General features: G+C 39.1%; 2 protein-coding genes across 7 annotated transcripts in view; one reads left to right on the forward strand and one right to left on the reverse strand.

Moving 5' to 3' along the window:
* Positions 1-15,509, reverse strand: LOC124412381 (gem-associated protein 5-like). Of its 2 annotated transcripts, none has more exons than XM_046892213.1 (16): positions 15,391-15,509; positions 7,156-7,479; positions 6,592-6,953; positions 6,121-6,450; positions 5,727-5,982; positions 4,904-5,135; positions 4,459-4,543; positions 3,981-4,338; positions 3,432-3,762; positions 3,038-3,322; positions 2,760-2,907; positions 2,371-2,628; positions 1,962-2,172; positions 1,596-1,802; positions 1,004-1,466; positions 1-762 (listed from the first exon to the last, which is right to left on the reverse strand). In XM_046892213.1, the coding sequence occupies exons 2-16, from the start codon at positions 7,462-7,464 to the stop codon at positions 521-523; spliced, it is 4,077 nt and encodes a 1,358-aa protein (XP_046748169.1). In that variant the 5' UTR covers positions 7,465-7,479; positions 15,391-15,509; the 3' UTR covers positions 1-520. The 2 variants fall into 2 exon arrangements, with proteins under 2 accessions (XP_046748169.1, XP_046748171.1); XM_046892215.1 differs by lacking the exon at positions 15,391-15,509 and adding an exon at positions 7,720-7,736.
* Positions 8,436-17,600, forward strand: part of LOC124412380 — a 21,127-nt gene continuing 11,962 nt past the window's right edge. For 2 of the 5 annotated variants that reach the window (XM_046892208.1, XM_046892211.1), the window contains exons 1-14: positions 8,437-8,686; positions 9,079-9,243; positions 9,825-9,930; positions 10,141-10,317; positions 10,408-10,493; positions 10,601-10,646; positions 10,954-11,169; positions 11,379-11,544; positions 12,432-12,626; positions 13,034-13,117; positions 13,794-13,901; positions 14,296-14,417; positions 14,534-14,720; positions 15,429-15,571. In XM_046892208.1, coding sequence (XP_046748164.1) covers positions 9,189-9,243; positions 9,825-9,930; positions 10,141-10,317; positions 10,408-10,493; positions 10,601-10,646; positions 10,954-11,169; positions 11,379-11,544; positions 12,432-12,626; positions 13,034-13,117; positions 13,794-13,901; positions 14,296-14,417; positions 14,534-14,720; positions 15,429-15,571 — 1,691 coding nt within the window. In that variant the 5' untranslated portion in view covers positions 8,437-8,686; positions 9,079-9,188. Of the gene's footprint in view, positions 8,687-9,078; positions 9,244-9,824; positions 9,931-10,140; positions 10,318-10,407; positions 10,494-10,600; positions 10,647-10,953; positions 11,170-11,378; positions 11,545-12,431; positions 12,627-13,033; positions 13,118-13,793; positions 13,902-14,295; positions 14,418-14,533; positions 14,721-15,428; positions 15,572-17,600 lie in introns of all 5 variants that reach the window. The other 3 variants (XM_046892209.1, XM_046892210.1, XM_046892212.1) reach the window with 2 other exon arrangements.

Raw genomic sequence — 17,600 nt, forward strand, 5'->3', positions numbered from 1 at the left:
AAACGTTGCACAAGATGTCCGGATAATAATCTATGCCAAAGGATGAATGACAGGGTGAATCGATTAGTGACTGTTTGGAATTTTCCAGAATATACCCAAGATTAGGTAGGTGGATGATGGGGTGGGTGAATCCAATATGCGTAATAGGGGATACATGATAGAATATGTTGTGTGATTGACGCAGTTTGTTCCATAATATTTACATTTGTGGGCTCAGAATAAATACATGCGCCTGAGTGTGAAGAATTACACCTATCATAATAATGAATGTAGCACTCACAACTCTTGTGACTTGTAGATTTGTTTCTTTACAGAACAAAGCAATTAGTAAGCAGGAACATAATTGTACCATATTTTTTCAAATACAAGTTTACACTGAACTTAAGTCGACTTTCGATTTTGACAACGAGTCATTGTACATGTAATTGTTCTTTAAAAGTTATCCACAATGCCATAAGTTGAGTAAAACGTTATTTTTAGTCATGTTCAGCACTTATATTTCAAACAATACAGTTTACTTTTATGAGGTAGCTTCCGTCCAGGTTTCCATCAAGATTCGCGACATTTTCTCTTCAGTTTCACCATGAAATAAAATACTTACTAGCTCACGTGCTTTACTGTACACAAGGATAGGGTTAGGAGCAGAGAGACGTTCGGTCAAATACTGTTCCCTATTCCTTCGAATCAGAGCAAGTCGTTTCATAAGACTTTCAACATCTTCCTGAACGTCGTCATTGGTATTTTCAACCTTCTGTGATTTCCCTATAAAATATTAGTTTTATTTACCACTACTGACATTTTATAAAAAGTACCTAATTTAATTGCAATAGAGATGCTCAGAGATTAAGCATTAAAGGGATCAGCTAATCCAGCCATTGATTCAAATGTACTTTTTCAGAATCAGCTATAGAAAATACTGCGGCCAAAAGCAGATGATAAGTTTGAAAAACTAACTGGTAAAATTTGACGATGACATCTTCAAGCACTCGAAAAACTCACTCACCCATGGCAATAGTCAATGTTCCTTCCAGTTTATTGACTTCAGCAGACATCATGTTGTGCCTGACTGTCTGCTTTTCCAATGCATCTCCAATCATATTCTCGATTAAAGATATAACGAGATCTTGCCTGCCTTCCTTTTCCAATTGCGTGACATCTGAGTCTATGACCCAACTTAAAATCCCGTAACATAAATAAGCTCTCAAGCTCTTACGGATACTTGGCTCGCTTGCAGCAAATAGGCAATCTTCTGACATTGGGCTTTTTTCCTCCAACTGTGACAACAACTTTACTAAAAAGTTTTTGTACCGTCCTACAACTGCTCTACCGGATTGATTCTCCTGATCATGCATTGTTGCTTCATATCGAGATGCTGCATCCGCTGCTGCGACAAGATGTTTAAGTCTCTTCTCATTGTCAACGCATGTGGTTGCCAGAGCAATTTGACTACCCACTTCGAGCCAGAGCTACAATTAAAAGCTGTTAGACTGACAACAGTGAACGTGCATTATACCATTTTTCATATCAAGTAACAAACAGTCATAACCAACAGCTTTGCACATCGTATTTAAGGACTTGGGTGCATAAATAATTACCGCTCTCGTGTCCTTAGAAACCCCCACAGTTTCGAAACTTCTCAAAAGCTTTGTATAGTGATGATCGCAGTTTGGATAAAAATGTGATAAATTCCGTAGCATAGAGTGCTCAGCGTTTCCTTCAAGCCAGTTCCAAATTCGTCCATCGTTGCAATTGTCTAGTATTTCATTCATCTCTTTGAGAGCAGCAACTGTTACTTGATAGTGCTGAGAAGAATAGTAACATCATATTATAGTGCATCTGATGGCAGTATTCAACAATCCATGTGTGTACGCACATCAATTGATTTACAACTAAATGGTAGGCTATATTACTACATGAACATATTAGTACATTCATATTAGTACACATTAGTACATACATACCAGAATTTGTGGAAATGTCTTAATCAAGTTTGCAATTGATTCGTAATCAGCCCTCAAAAGCGCTTCATTTACGGCTTGCTCAATAATAGTTGCACTAAATTCTTCATCTCCGGATTTTGAAGCCAGCCGAGCTGCAACTTCTAAGCTTCCCATATCTTTTCGTCTGCTTAACAGTCGAGCCGCTTCTTCATAGTTGCCTAATTTAATGTAGCTGTGGGTGACAGTGAATAAGCATTGTACCGGTCAGTATAGGTTTATAAATAAGAATTTCTTCATTTCCCACATTTTCAAATTGCTGGCAATGATACAAATGACACATATTTGATTGCCCCTTTTCCTTAACATGGATTACGATATGCACGTATCATACAAACGTATTATCAAAGATAAAATTGCAATCTGTACCCACCATTGAACTGCTTCTTCAAAATTTCCTTCCTTAGCTGTGCCCACTGCCCATGTTTCTAATAAGGAATCCACTAATGGATCTGATGCGTCGAGCTTACTCTTGGCTAACACATATGCTTCCTTGAACATCTTACCCTCGACGAAGACCTGGATAGCTCGTTCAATTTTGTGTATGCACAAAAGGTATGAGACCGCTTTACGATGATTACCCTCAAACTCTAGTTGTTCGGCATAATTTTCACATGTCACTTGCCACTCTCTGAAAATTCCAATAAGTATATGTCTATAATAAAGTAATAATAATAAATAAATTTTTTCTCAGTGAACTACCCCTTGCAAAACAATTTACTAATATTATCACATGTAATTCAGTTTTTTTGGGATGCTTACTTGTAAGAAAGGCTGGGTGCGAGTGAGACTAGAAAATCATTGAGTCGTTTTTCCTTTGTTGCTTCCTGCAAGTTATGCTTCAGATTATCGCACCATAAATCCATTTCAACGACCGTATCGAATTGTGACAGCTTGGCATGAACAGATTCTAAGGTACATACCAGGTCATAAGTTTCGACTCTACTGAATGGGAATACGATCCAAGAAAGTATATCACTATGGCAGGATTCTAAAGTTTTGTTTGTCTTGTAAAAACTTGTTACAAATATGTTGCTTACTTTCCGTATCCAATAATTGGATAACATCTTCTTTACTTCCAAAAATGGATGAAATTTGAAATTTTCCAATCGAATCCTTAGTGCTGTCTGCATCACATACATTATCAGAAATCTGACTTGGGCCTTCCTCAACACTGGATAATCGATCAGACCTTTCAAAAAGCTCTGTAATTGAACTCAGTAATGATTCTTTATTATGCGTAGCCTTTGCCATCGCCGGAAAATACGTGGGTTTTTTACTTTTTTTCCTTTTAATTTGATCCATTGCCAGGCTCTCTTTGATTTCTGAAAGTAGACGTGGTTTTTACCATCACACTCGAAGTTATAACATTTTATGCTGATTTGCTGACGATGCAAAACATTAAAGTGAAAATAAAAATTTGCAATACTATACCCTGTTCGGTTGTTGCGTTTTCAACAGTTGTTACATTAGGTACATTATCGTCAAGCCCGTTTATTGGAACCTCATTAACGTTGCTCGCTTGATTTACCTCTATCCTTTCGGTTTTATGTTTGTTCTTTTTCGTTCTTACTTTTTTTGGTTTCAATTGATTTTCCGCAGCGGGCCTTACTTCCTGCTCAGACACTTTCCATATTCTAACTGTGAAATCTGCGGATCCAGTGATTATCAAGTCGGGGTCTAAGGGGCTCCACATGCAACTGTATACAGGACCACAATGGCCTGTGTAAGTTCCCATCAACTCCTGAGATTCTGTCTTCCATACCTGAAATCATAATTTGTCCAGAGGTTTAAATGAATGTCAAACTGATACAATAACTTTTAACGAGCATTGTAAAAGTCTCATCTTCAGTTGGTAGGATTTTTTTTTTTTTAGAATGCGCATATACGCATGTATGGCAATGAAGGAGTTGATCTAACTCATCACAGATTTTTTAGAGACATTCGTAGTGACTAATACAGAGATAACTTACGCCTGCTTACCTGGACAGTGTTGTCGCAACTTGCCGATGCTAGATATCCACTGATATGCGGACTCCACGACAAATCAAAAATTTTCGCTGTATGTCCCATCAATGTACAGACAATTTTTGGCAACGACGATCCTCCGATCATGGTCGATGCACCGGATGTTCCTGTACAGTTTGCGGCGAGATCAGTCAAGTCAAGTATAACAATAGAGTTAGCAATAGTCGACACAGCCAACTGATGGCGGAGAGGGGACAGATCGATATCTGTAGCAGTACTTTCAGGATGCCATTCGAGGCATTGGACAGATTTTTTAAATGAATGAATTGCTGTGCCACATTCTTTCAAATTGCGATTTAGGAACGAAACAGATCTAGGTGGAAAGAGAATAATCATGATAATTACTTCCAAACTTGCCATACACGAATAACTTGTATGGGGTGAGGGAGGAATGAGTTAGTAACCATCATTATGCATGTATTCAACAACATACCCGTTTTCAAGACCGATTGCAAGACACGAGTAGTCTGGCTTCCAAGAAAATTCTGTACAATCCTTTTTAATAACAGAAGTTGGTTCTGCAACACAAGTGTGAGATTATGTGCATGTGAAAACGTGACAATATCATTGATTCTTTATGAGGAGACCCTGGACAAGTTTCGCAGATCTTGTGTTTCAGGGAAACTGACAGTCCTTTTCACGTATTCTGGTGAATCGCAATACACAGGGTCATGTGGTTGCTGAATACTCGACCCTTGAGTTTAGAAAGCAGAGATGATTGTGCAGACTCCGGATAGCGCCGGCTGCATTAGTCGAACTCGCGTTCAAAAACCGAGAAATGACCCTGTATTATAGAACTACACAATCTAACCAAAACACAGTTTCTACAAGACTTGTTGGAATCCTTTAACAACAGATAATCCATTCTCCACACTCACCTTGATTTGGCTTTTCTGGATTGTAGTAAATCAATTCTCCATCACCGCACGAATACAGAACATAAGTACTTTTGCCATTCGGTTCTGGACCCCAGCCAAGGGTGTATACCGTATGTCTATGATATTGCCTATACAGAATAGGGGGTTTGCTCGTATTTGTATCAAATACACCCACACGACCTTCTCCAGTTCCAAAGGCCAACAAATTTTCCTTCTCAGGATGCCAGGATATCTACAAGTAATAATATTTGTATAATATTTACATAAGTTTAAACCTAGATAAGTACAAGATTAATATAATTTCCCACCATAAGTGACATTTGAGACTGACATCAATTCATTCTTCCTTGATACATATTTGGAAACTACACGATTCAAGATATTTGACCTACTGGGGTTTCTAAGGAGGATGAACACCAAACAATCAAATAGCTTCACGCTTACAAGGGTATTGTTTTTTTGGGGAATATTTTGTCAGGTGGAATGGTCTCACAACTAGTCTTATAATTATTTACTCATAATTCCACTAATAATTAGTAACGCAGGGTCTAGAAACAGCATCCCCAGGGCTAAAGACCTGGAAACTTGGTCTGAATGTGTAAAAATCAATTTCAAATTATTATTTCGTAACATGCAATAGCCTAATAAGCAATTGACTATAGATGCATATCTGCACCTCTTCCGAACTTCATCTGTTACATGTCCTACTTATTTGTAACGGTATTTTGCAACTCATTGTCACAAGTCCATGTATTTATAATAAACAAACAGATAAATGGAACATTTGAATGAGTTGGGTTGAGATACAGCTAAAGTAACTCACAGCCATAACTTTTCCCTTTATTTTTTGCCACAGCATGGTGACATCGAAACTATTTTTGTGAGGCTCGCTCAAATTCCACAGTCTCAGCATTGCGTCGCCAACTCCAAAGGCAACTCTAGATGTATCTAACGGAGAGGCAGCAATACAATATGTATAGCCACCTTGCGTTGGAACGTTGTATGTTATTTCTGAATTGGCAGCGGTCACTTGGCAGCAAACTATGTGACGATCTTGAGCTATCGTCCAAACCGTGATGCTGTAATGATTTTATGAATTGCCTTTGTTATTAAATTATTTTAATTATAACTGCAGCATTATTATTGTTGTCTTTGGTGTTATTGATATCGAATAATTGATCTCACAGTAACTAGTTTCAGAGGTAGCATAGATATACCTGCTTGTATCTGCCAACCTCCAATTAGAATCGCTCGCTTCCATCCCACCTTGCACATTGGCAATACAGAAAAGTCCTCTGGAATGATAAGCGTGAATCAACTTACATCCATGTTTAGGCTTCGAGTTTATCGACAAGTCCCAGGATATCAATTCACCCCAACTGGAGCTACTAAGCAATAATTTTGGTGCTGCCCAACACACAGCGATCCAGCCACCTGTTGCTGCCCCTAATTTACTTCTATGCTGGTGAGAATCCAGGGGAGTATTTGGCAAGGTTAGCGTGATTTGATATCTGCCATCTCCGCCAGCTCTCCAAACATATATAGACCTGATCAAAGAGATTGAAAACTTACTAATGATTACAGAACTTGTGAAAATGCTAAGAGGATGCGATACAATCATGTTTAGTACATTGAGTCAGATTGTAATATTTCAATCACAGAATTTATATCAAATTAATTGTGATCACCTGTCTTTACTACCAGAGGCTAGAAGAGAATCCTTGGCTTGGGTACCGCTTATAACGTTCGAATCTACTGGACACCACGAGAGGCTGGATATTTCAGTATCATGTCCTCGTAGTTTATAGACGATTTTGCCATTACCGTGTACATTGATCACATAGACTAATCCACTTTTTGTGCCAGCTGCTACTAAATCAGGATTATGTGGACAGCAGGATAAACAGGTAGCTGTTACCTTCCCTAAGGAAATTTGTTGTGTCATGTTGTGAACTACATTCCAGATGACAAGAAATCCGTCAGTGCTGAGACAACAAACAATGTTCATATTGGCTCTTGACCAATCAACGCCTACAACTTTCTGCTGCGCCTAAAAATGTCAAGGTACGTGCAATGTATAGTTACAGTATCGAAAACCAGATGACTAGAAGCATATGCATCACTGGGCAAACATTATTTAGCACCAACTATTGAAAGAATGTAATTAAGACATCGTCTAAATCTATGGATTTATTTTGGTGAGTTTCCGAGACTCGTAATGAACCTTATGGTAACTTAAACTATAAACTCACGTCGATGTAAGAGTGAGCCATGACCGCATTCATCGAATCCACATTCCAAATTCTAACAACATTTTCATCACCACCAGAGACTAGTAGGTTGTGATTCGCCTCTCCAAACTTTGGCGAAAAGGCCAGAGATGTTACTCTGTCTACATGAGCATCGCTGATAATAGAATATTTGTAAACATTTCTATCCCTTTGGAATGTTGCAACAACAATGGAGTTTCTTGCACCCCAAGCTACGGTTCCATCTTTGGCACAGGCCAAGATATTAGCAAGATACCAGTTTGGTGACGGAGGTAACGTTGCTTCGTTCATAGTGACTCTTTAACTCTGAAAGTTTAAACAAAAGATTTGAACGTCATTATTGCTGTCCGACCTGGTATTATGTGGCGACGTAGAAAATGTGTAGGTTGTTGCAGACGTAAACAAACTGTCACGTGCATACTATGGACACGCCGGTATGGCAGCATAACGTGAATATGAAGACGCAGTAAAATGTTTATTGAGAAAATAAATAGTGGTCAAGTATGATTGTATATTTATATGTTACACGCACACATTGAAACTTACCTACGTGACTGTATGTCGCCAACGACGCGATTAAATCTAAATAAACCTATTGACAATTGTGCACGATATTCTTGTATATGTACGCAACCACGCTGAAACACGCGCACGCATATGAATCTACACTTATACGTACATGAGTATGAACCTCTGTAGGTTATGTTAGGTTAGATTCAAAAACGTTGAGGTATGGTTGGAACACGCTGCGCTGTCAGAGCTGTCAGAGAGAGCTAGAAGTATCTGCTCTTATAGGGTGCGTTCCGAAACTAGCTGGCAGCGGTAAAAACTCCCCAGGACTGAAACAGAGCTAGTCCTAAACTCGGCAGTACAAAAGAGATAAGAGATTGTTGACAGCATTGGAATCTAATTTCGGAACGCACGTATAGTTGAAGTAGCCAACGGAAGAACCTGGAACGCCGAAGAGTGCAACTGCATCTTTGCAAATGATCGACGGAACGTGATCGAATTTTCGCACGATTTTCTATGGTTCGTCGATGGGTGCGAATACAGTGCAGAATAATGCGAAGCATATTTAGAATGGCGAATTGCTGTTGTATACTATGGAAAATAAACTAATTACAAACATTACCAAATTCTTATATTTTGAGGTTTATATACTTTTGTACCTTTACCAATATTTGTAGTTCATTCATTCTCACTCACTCGCTCATTATATGGTAAACACGGGTTGGGTCGCACCTGTAAGCGCCTATCATTGAAATTTAGTTCCATTTAGTACCAAAAATCTGTTTCGTTTGAGAAGGCGCTAGTACTTGGGGAACACGAAAAACGCGAGCATCGGCTCTGAGACTTTTCCCTTATGTTGATGTTCGTTTCAACGACGGCGCGCCGATCGTTTTTAAATACTAAATATACGTTAAAAAACAGGGATAGAGTTAATGATTGTTCTTAAAGACCAATCTTACAGAACGGAGCAGGCGAGGACGCGGCAATCCATCATCTATTCAGTGTAAGTTTCAACTTGACCTATAACCTATCGTCAATATGTACAAACCGCGGAAACAACGCGGATCTATTTTGCAGCAGGTACTTTTTCCAAGTATAAATATGATTTTTACCGGCAATTCTGATACTATTTTTCAAAGTACATGCAGTCCGCTCAGCCTCCATCAAAATGGCAAAATAGATCGATGATTTAGTTACGATTAGTGAAACTTTTCCTCCCTCGTGTTGGAAGATCTGTGTTCGCATTATAGGTATATTTACTATACGTTTACATACATACCTACTGTTTACCTGTACGTACGCGAAAAGTATTAGGAAGAGAGAGAGAGAAAGAGAGAGAGAGAGAGAGAGAGAGACAATCAAGAGAGAGAAAAGCACTTATCAATTGTGTCCTAGAGTTGTAAGGGGCCGGAAGCAAGAAGAGAGAGAGAGAGAGAGCAAGAACAACTTCGCGGCTGGTCACTGCGAAAACGTTTGATAGGCGCGAATAAAGGATTTGGAATGACATGTGCGAGGTAATCGATGATGGCCAAGGTGAGCAGGCCCCAATCCAAGAAGATGGTACGAATCGTCCAAACAAATTAACTGCGTTGGTTCACTCGACACAATTACATTGAATACTCCAATTTCACCCGTCGGATTTAAACTTTTACGCCGAGGTCGAGATTGCAGATACATGAGATTAATGGAAAAATTATGCAAACTAAAAATCGACGCAACAAGTTTTCAGGAGATGAGGAATTTCAACAAAATGTTAAAATACACAATTTTCCAAACTGAAACCTTGACAGAAATCGAAAAATTCCGTAAATCGAACCTCTACATTGTTGTAAAGGCCTAAGTTCGGTATGACATTAAATTTATCTACTGTGAATGTAATTGTGTCAGACGCACCAATGCAGCCATTCTCTTTTCCAATCTGTTTATACATTCAAACTCTCCAATTTTTGTATTCGCAATAAAATTCCTTAGCGCCAATGAACAAAAATGAATATATCCCGAAGCTGGGGCTTCTAAATTTCAGAGAAATGTAGAACTTTGCAGGAAAGAAAATTGCATTAAAAAATGGGGAAAAATCGTTGACATTTTTGAAACATTAACCGGACGTATGTGATCAAAACTTACGTATGATTCGTTTCCAGATGCGTTGGAAAAAATCTTTTCGGAATGCGATGGACCGTCAAATGGCAAAGTTGCAGTTGCGAAGCTCATGGATTACATGTACAATCAAATGTCTGCGCACGGCAGGTGAGCGTCCATGTAATGGGTATTACATCGTTTATCTCGTTTCCGCATTCCTTCGGACGTATTGCGGACTTATTTCAGCTTCAAAACACTCACTGAAAAATAATTCGGAACGGGTTTAGATAAATTATAAATCCGGTTGAATTTTCGATGTACCAAAGTCAAAGTCTTTGATTCATTGCGAGACTTGATTGAATTTATGCTTTGTCGCAGCCCGGAAATTCTCAATGATCTTCGTAAATCGATGTGCGCTATATCTTACAACGGCGAAGTAACCCGACAGCAATATTATGACGTTTCACGATCCTGGCTGGCGAAAATACGCAAAGATCAAGATCATCATGAAAACCATCAAGACGGTAACAATAATCTTCGCATCGATGAAAGCAGGTGTGTTTGCCATCGCAATACGACTCGTATGAATCATTTTCGATCCTAATTCCGTACATCGTTATTAACGCTAAATCGTGATGATTACAGTCGAGCTACAAGTCAACTCACCGGATGTGGCGACGATGCAACGGTTTCGTCTGAGTCGGGACCAGACACCGCGTCAACCCTCCATGGTAAGCACTAAATTCCGAGAGAACCTTATACCAGACTTCTCCAATGAAATTAATGTTATGATTATTAATCGATAATGTCCTGTATTCCCTGTTATATTTCTATTTAGGATTCCTTGAACTCTCCACGAGCACCGTCGCTGATACATCAAGAAGGTAATCATGACTGTCATAGTCAATACTCAACTGCATATCCAGGCATTCATTAACACTCTATAAAACATTAATACGCACGCAATGTCTAAATGAGAATAGGACGGGAATCCATGGTCATAGTTCAGTAAAATTCACCTTTCAGCTTGATATCTAAAAACTCTTCGCGAAATCATGCGGAAATAAATAATTGAACGAAACGTAGGAGCTTCAAGCACAAATTCGATATGGATTATTGCGACAGTATTGTAGGTACTTTGGGCTTAAAAGTTTTTAACGCCATATATTTCTTATGTTTGAAAATGGACAGATGCAAGAACGAGGACAGTTTCTTCGGGGATTTATCCGCTGTTAGCGGTAATTGGTACTTAGTAACGGACAATCCTCTTTGCGAGACGACACGAGATCTACAGCTGCGGGTGCAGAGGTGCACAGTGGAGAATGACCACCTCAAGGAGGAACTGCAACGCTCCGAAGATTCGATAGCACTGTTGGAAAGGCAGCTGAACATGACTCGCAGGAAATTGTACGTATGTGTGATTACATTTTGCGGTATGTCCTCTCCAGAGAAAGTGCGTACTATTTTGACCTTCCTGAAATAGAGACAACTTCAGCTATTTATACAGAATTTAGAATCGATTTTGCTCGGATATACATCGCAGGTGTGCGGAGTATAATGAAACTATTTCATGCTGATGACTCTACTGATTTACACGATATCCTACGATGTTTCAGGGAATTGGCTAACGAAAAGTGCGTTAGGCTGCAGCTGGAAGACGAAGAACATCACACCGAACTCGCCAAAGCCGAGAGGGACCGCCAGGCTCTCCGAGCAAGAAATCAACATCTTGAGAGGGAAAATTTCCGGACAGGCAGGGAACTCGATGATGCTGTTACGGAGGTTCGTATTTCGTGTAAACGACCGACGCACTCGTACGGACCTCAACACTGCGAGTTTCGGCTCTGATCAGCTTGAAGGTCTATTGCTCTGTTCTAGAAAGTCGTAGTGCTATGTATTTGCGTACAGCAAACCCGGCGTGAAGAACCGGACGTAAGTCCACCCTGTAATTTTGAAACCTTTGCAGAACACAAACTGTTTACAGATAAATGGATCAGATCACTCATTAGTTACGCATCGCGAATTTTCCCTCACATTTTGTATCACTGCTCAGCCCCTGCGAGATTTGTCGTTAAATTAAATAGCCTATCAAAATTAGAAGTCATCACGCTGTCAATAGAAAAAAAAACCTGACGCGAATCGGTTTAGCGGATCCTAATTAATTAAGTTATGGCCCCATTAGGACCCCTAATTATAGGCAAATCGAGGTACAACTCCACTTTGATTGTGGGCAGCACCGAGGCTCGTTTTTCAAACGACTAAAAAACTCTAATTAAAAATTCCTTTCAACAAGAATTAGATTATGCTAGTATATTTGTGTTGTGAAAAAAATTTCAATCTTTAGCCACGAAAATGATATTGCGCAAGAAATGTTAGGCAGCGCTGCACGTGAGACTTTCTGCCAAAAATCCTTCATCACAGAAGATTGGAATTTTTTTTAGAATACATATACCACAATCTAAATCTTTGAAAGAAATATTCTAGATTAGAACATATTTCTCAGTTATTGAAATAATAAAAATCTCGGTATCATACATCGTCATACATAATTATGATGATTTGTTCTTCGATTTGATTCCTTTTCCTTATTTGATCATCCGGATGTATATTTATAATCTCTTGCGTCTGGATTAAAAAAATAACGGCGCCCTTTTTTCAAATTTTGGTAGGTGGAACGGTTGAGGTTGGAATTGGATAAGTTTAACGAGCAGAAAGAAGAGCGTGCTAAGCTGCTTGGTCACTATAGGCAGGAATTGCAACAGGTACAGAAATTGTACGAGAGAGCGAAACAGGATATTTCACAGATGGACTTAGCTAACTGTCAACTTAAAGATGAAAACCAAGTTTCTACGAGGACTATTGAGGTAATTAATTTGACTACTTGATTGCGCATCAATTTCCGAACTCATTTGAAATAGACCTAACTATTTTAATACACCTAACCAGTTCAGGTAGCTATCGTCAGTGTCGAAATGTTGTCGTAAACTATTGAAAAGTGATTTATTTTATTGCCTTGAAATACTTTACGATAGGGAATTTGCACGGTTGATAGTTTTATGAATTCATATTTTCTTCTTGTAAAATCACTCGGAAATACTTCCTAAATCAGAAATACACTGTATGTACAATTAGTGAGAATATTCAATATTTCTTTAGACAGAAAACCGCATTCCCAGGTATTGAGTATGATTTTCGCGTGTAGGTAATTTAAAAACCGAAATAACTTTGCACGCCTACTAAGCGTTTAACAAAGTATACACAACTGTTTCAGCACCTGAAGACTATTGTGAAAGAGTTGGAGACCCGAGTTTCCGAATTACAAACGGACAGAGACGATATATCACATAGCGAACAGGTGAGTACCAATTTCTTAAGGGAGGTTGGTGATTCAAAAATTAATGCTTTTCATTAATTTTATTACGAGATACTCGCACGTTGGGTATACTAAGGATTTAATATATTGGTACAAAGGTACGATGATTTTTACAAAATTTTAGAAATGAGAAATGCCGAAAATGTAAACGTTATAGCTTTTATACCGACGGTTCTTCATTTCAAATCACTTTAAAATAGTCTCGATGGTATTCAATCGTACCATGCGAACGCTGGACCAACTATAAAGGTCAATGATGACCTGTTTAACGTTGCGACCCTACCGTAGTTCATTATCGCGATAGTTTTCCCGCAACTAGATTACGGCTCACGTCAGCAGTTTACTCTGACCTGCGCGGGACTTGCTATCAATTTGGATTAGCTTGTATGGGGTAGCCATGCAGCAACTGAATCTTTTAACTGAAAATTTTTCAAATGCGCTAAAGATAGACGCCAAAATTGAAACACAATTACTTGTAACATAAATTTATCAATTAACTTGTTTTTTGTTTAAAAAAGAAACAAAAAAAACATGACCAAATTACTTTGTGTTTCTCTGCTTTATACTTACATATACATACAGAAAATTTATTTTTCGATATAAAGACCCAATTGCTGATCCATACGTTGAAAAATTTTCAAGTTATGCATTTTTTCAGTCATCCGCAAGACCAGTCTTTAAAAATGAGCTAGGCTGTGATTTGGATTCTTCACACTATTCGGGAAGAATAATCCCGCAGTCTCTGTGCGAGGAAATGAAGGCTTCGGTGAGTGACAGCTGTGATCTAATAATGTATCTACTATAACTGTAATATATTCGTTTAAAAGTACTATGCACAATATAGATATACAGTGCTACACGGGATCATTTATTGAATAATGGCCGCAAGTGCAACTGACGCAGCCGATTTCACCGGGTTGTGAGGCATGCGTAAGCTGCTCTCTTACATTCAAGGGTGATCGGGCAGCCAGTATATTTAATAAACGACCCTATGTATGCGCTTTAAGTGTAGATAATTATAATAGGCGCAGCATAAAGACCATGAATACACGTTTAGCGTAATTTGCGATTATACATATTATTCATTTACAGACCTATCAACAACGCAACGTAACCGCTCCGACGAACTATGTACTGTTACTACCTCGATCTTGTTACAGGGACTCGATGGTCCGGATATCGGTCTGAAGAATAAAATCGAAACTTGGGACGAAAAAATAAACGACCAGGATATCACCGAATGCTACAGCGTTGTACGCGGGGCTGTGAAGCAGCTGGAAAGGTGACTAATATATTTAAAACGCAATCAAATTATTACAAAACTTGGCATGGTATAATCCCAGAATTGATTTTTCGTCCAATCACGAAGTGAATTAGTGTTTAATTATCAATCCATAGAGTTCTGGACAGAGTCATAGAAGCGTGTAACGTGGTGGAAGCAAGAACAGTACCTGCCTGCAACCCCCCGCTTGTCTTTGGAGGAATAGTTGCAGCTGGGAACGAGGAGTGTCGTTCTAGCATCGAGGAGTTGCGGATATTAGAATCCGAAATACGTCGAATGCTGTCAATATTGCCTATTTCTACGGTTGGTACGGGTTTCTTCAAGGCTTGCAGATAACCTCAATAGATTTCAAGTCGCACGGGTTATCGGCGTGCGAACTCGGCTCGGCGTAAGAATCAACGTGAAGCCGCAGCCTATCTCATCGAGCAATCTTTGAGCAACGAAACACCAAAATAATATCTGCTAAAAAATTCGATTATTGTCCTGCCTGGGGAAAGTTCTCACAGTTTGTTAAAACGCCTTGGAAACTTGTTTATCGTTGTCGAGGCCGCCTTGGATTGCTGAAAAATTCGCGCGTGAACTTGACAATTTTTTTCATTTCAATCCAATCGGTTTCAAATTAACAGCAAACCTGCTCTGGAATATATGAGCTCATTATTGCTACATTCAAATCGTGAAGAAATTCGATAAATCATTTCGGTTCTCATTATTTTTCAGCTCATAATCAGCAAAAGAAGGGCCCTAGAGGGGGGGAGGCGGAGTACAATATGCTCTCAAAGTGATATTTTCATGACAATCGGCGACCTTTTCTGTGCATCGTATTTATCTCAGCTGCGCAGCTAGTCACATTGCGTCGTTCCTTATGCGCGGATACAAGTGAAAATGAATTCTTCAATCTATATACCATACGTCTATTCTTCCATTTGAATTGTCGCAGTCTTTTATACCTATATCTTTGTCGAATAATACTTACAATCACGACGGTACTTATACGAGGTATTTTGTTTCCAGGTCTCGCGCAAGGTCGTCAGTGCCATCACCAAAGCGGCAGATCCCGCGACTCGAGTTGATGTACTCGAACCTGATTCAACGCCAGTTTGCGATATTCGTCGAGACATTTACACGGGCTCCATTAACCACGACTTCTCTGCAACGTGAGTCCATTACTAGATGTACATCTGCACCATACACGGCACCTGAATCTGCGACGTAGGACTGATATACCTAGTACAATCTGCATACTACGTGCGATACGAAGGTTGCAAAAACAGTGCGCTGCAATGTAGTGAAACCTGTGTTCATTTTGTGCGTATACCTGCCTGAACGATCACTCGCGTCTCAGCCCACTCCGATTGCTTCCATTCATTGCCCATTCAGCTCCAACGTATGGGTCAATTGTCCAGTTGAAAGGCATCCTTTACCCACTGCAGATTTATCCGGCAGCGTCTCCGCTCCTGCAATTAAGGATTTCCACCACAGCGTAGGCGCCTGTGAGGAGCCACAAACACTCACACGCTTGTATACGTGTGATGTATATATACCGGGTATAAAATACATGTACATGCAAACAAGTTTGTAAGAGCTCCGCAAAAAATTCCGACACATGTTCTTATTTGGATAAGAGGGAAAGGAGATGTCCTCCGTATAAAATCCGCATGGTCCCATTGAAAATCGAGATTCGTCTGATGTTGCTAAGGTAGCCTCGGTGATCGCCTACGGCTCGATATCCACGATCAGCTGGTCGTTAGAAGCGATATAGATCAAGGTTCAGAACTTTTTGGACCCCTGCAAGTATAACCACATGTCACTTCTACATTTGATCATCATGCGGACATATAGATTCGGTATTATGCGAGTCACTTTTCACGCTCCCTGCAGCTTCGCCGGGCTAAATATACATACATATACGTTCGCGGTACATGGCATGCGAGCTTTGCAGTTTACTCTTTTATGATCGTATGTATTTATTATGTCATTGCGTATGCGGGTACGTATCATACGACAAGACTGTGAAATTATTAAGAGAGGGGTACACCAGTGATACGGGAATGTTCCGTGCATATAAATATTATAAATATACAGAATCGCTGCACTTTATACTATTAGAATCGCCACATTTTCTATACCGCATCTTGATTGTGGATTACTTTCAGATTCGAAACCTTTTCGGAACGTGCATTTTCTCGATATGGTACTTAAAAATGATGTTCAGTTATGTATGTATATTTTTTTTTAGTATTTGACTCATTTGGAAATTGATTGATTTCATTTTTGAATCAAATTGAAAGTATGCCCTTGAAAAAAAAGAAATCCAACTCGCCAATTGGGATATACCTGTTAACTTCAGTTAGAAATGATAACGATAATTTTCAATGTGAGAGAGATACTTGAAAAACGAAAATAATATAACTGACAGCCTTTTTGAGTTCACAGATTTGTTACACATGCATACGGTTTCGAAAAGAGAAACAAAGAAAACTGTTGGAAGTATCAAAACACATGCTGCGTTTAATATTTATAATATGCTATTCGCGAGTCCTCCGTAATTTATTGCTGTGTACGCGATGAGTTTTTAAAAAACTGGAATCTATTGATATTAGAAGTGTTTTTAACGACAATCTACTTCTTGAATTATTGCCATGCAACTACGTTTTTGAACTATGAAAATCTTGTGTTTTGTAAGAATCAGGTTTAGTTGCTGAATTTTTGAAAACTTTCCTACCATGATCTAGAAAGCCTGGGATGTTTCAGAACGCCATCTGGATCAGTTATATAGACTATAGTTAGGTATAGAGAATTGGCAGCATACGCAGTAAAGAAACGCGCCATTTAAATACCCAGTAAAACTATAAACGTATATATCTACACAATAGATCGGTCTCAAGATCAATATTTGTCTACATATTTGTCGACTAATTGCAATGTTCGTTTACTGCAAGTATACGGGAGATGTTTAGCAAATCTATGTACTATATGGTCACAGATGGGCGTAATTATAGGTGTATGATAAATCCGTCGTTCGTACACCAATACGTGGTGTAAAAGTATCAGCACAAAACGCATTAGCAGAATTGATTTCGATATTTATTCGGGAAAGATTTCACCAAAATTCAATCGGATCGGTATATTTTTATTTCTCGCGTAATCCGGTGATCCACTCGTGAGTCGTGCCTTATACACCAG

The sequence above is a fragment of the Diprion similis genome, chromosome 11 (assembly GCF_021155765.1).
Source record: "Diprion similis isolate iyDipSimi1 chromosome 11, iyDipSimi1.1, whole genome shotgun sequence".
Taxonomy (NCBI): Eukaryota; Metazoa; Arthropoda; class Insecta; order Hymenoptera; family Diprionidae; genus Diprion; species Diprion similis.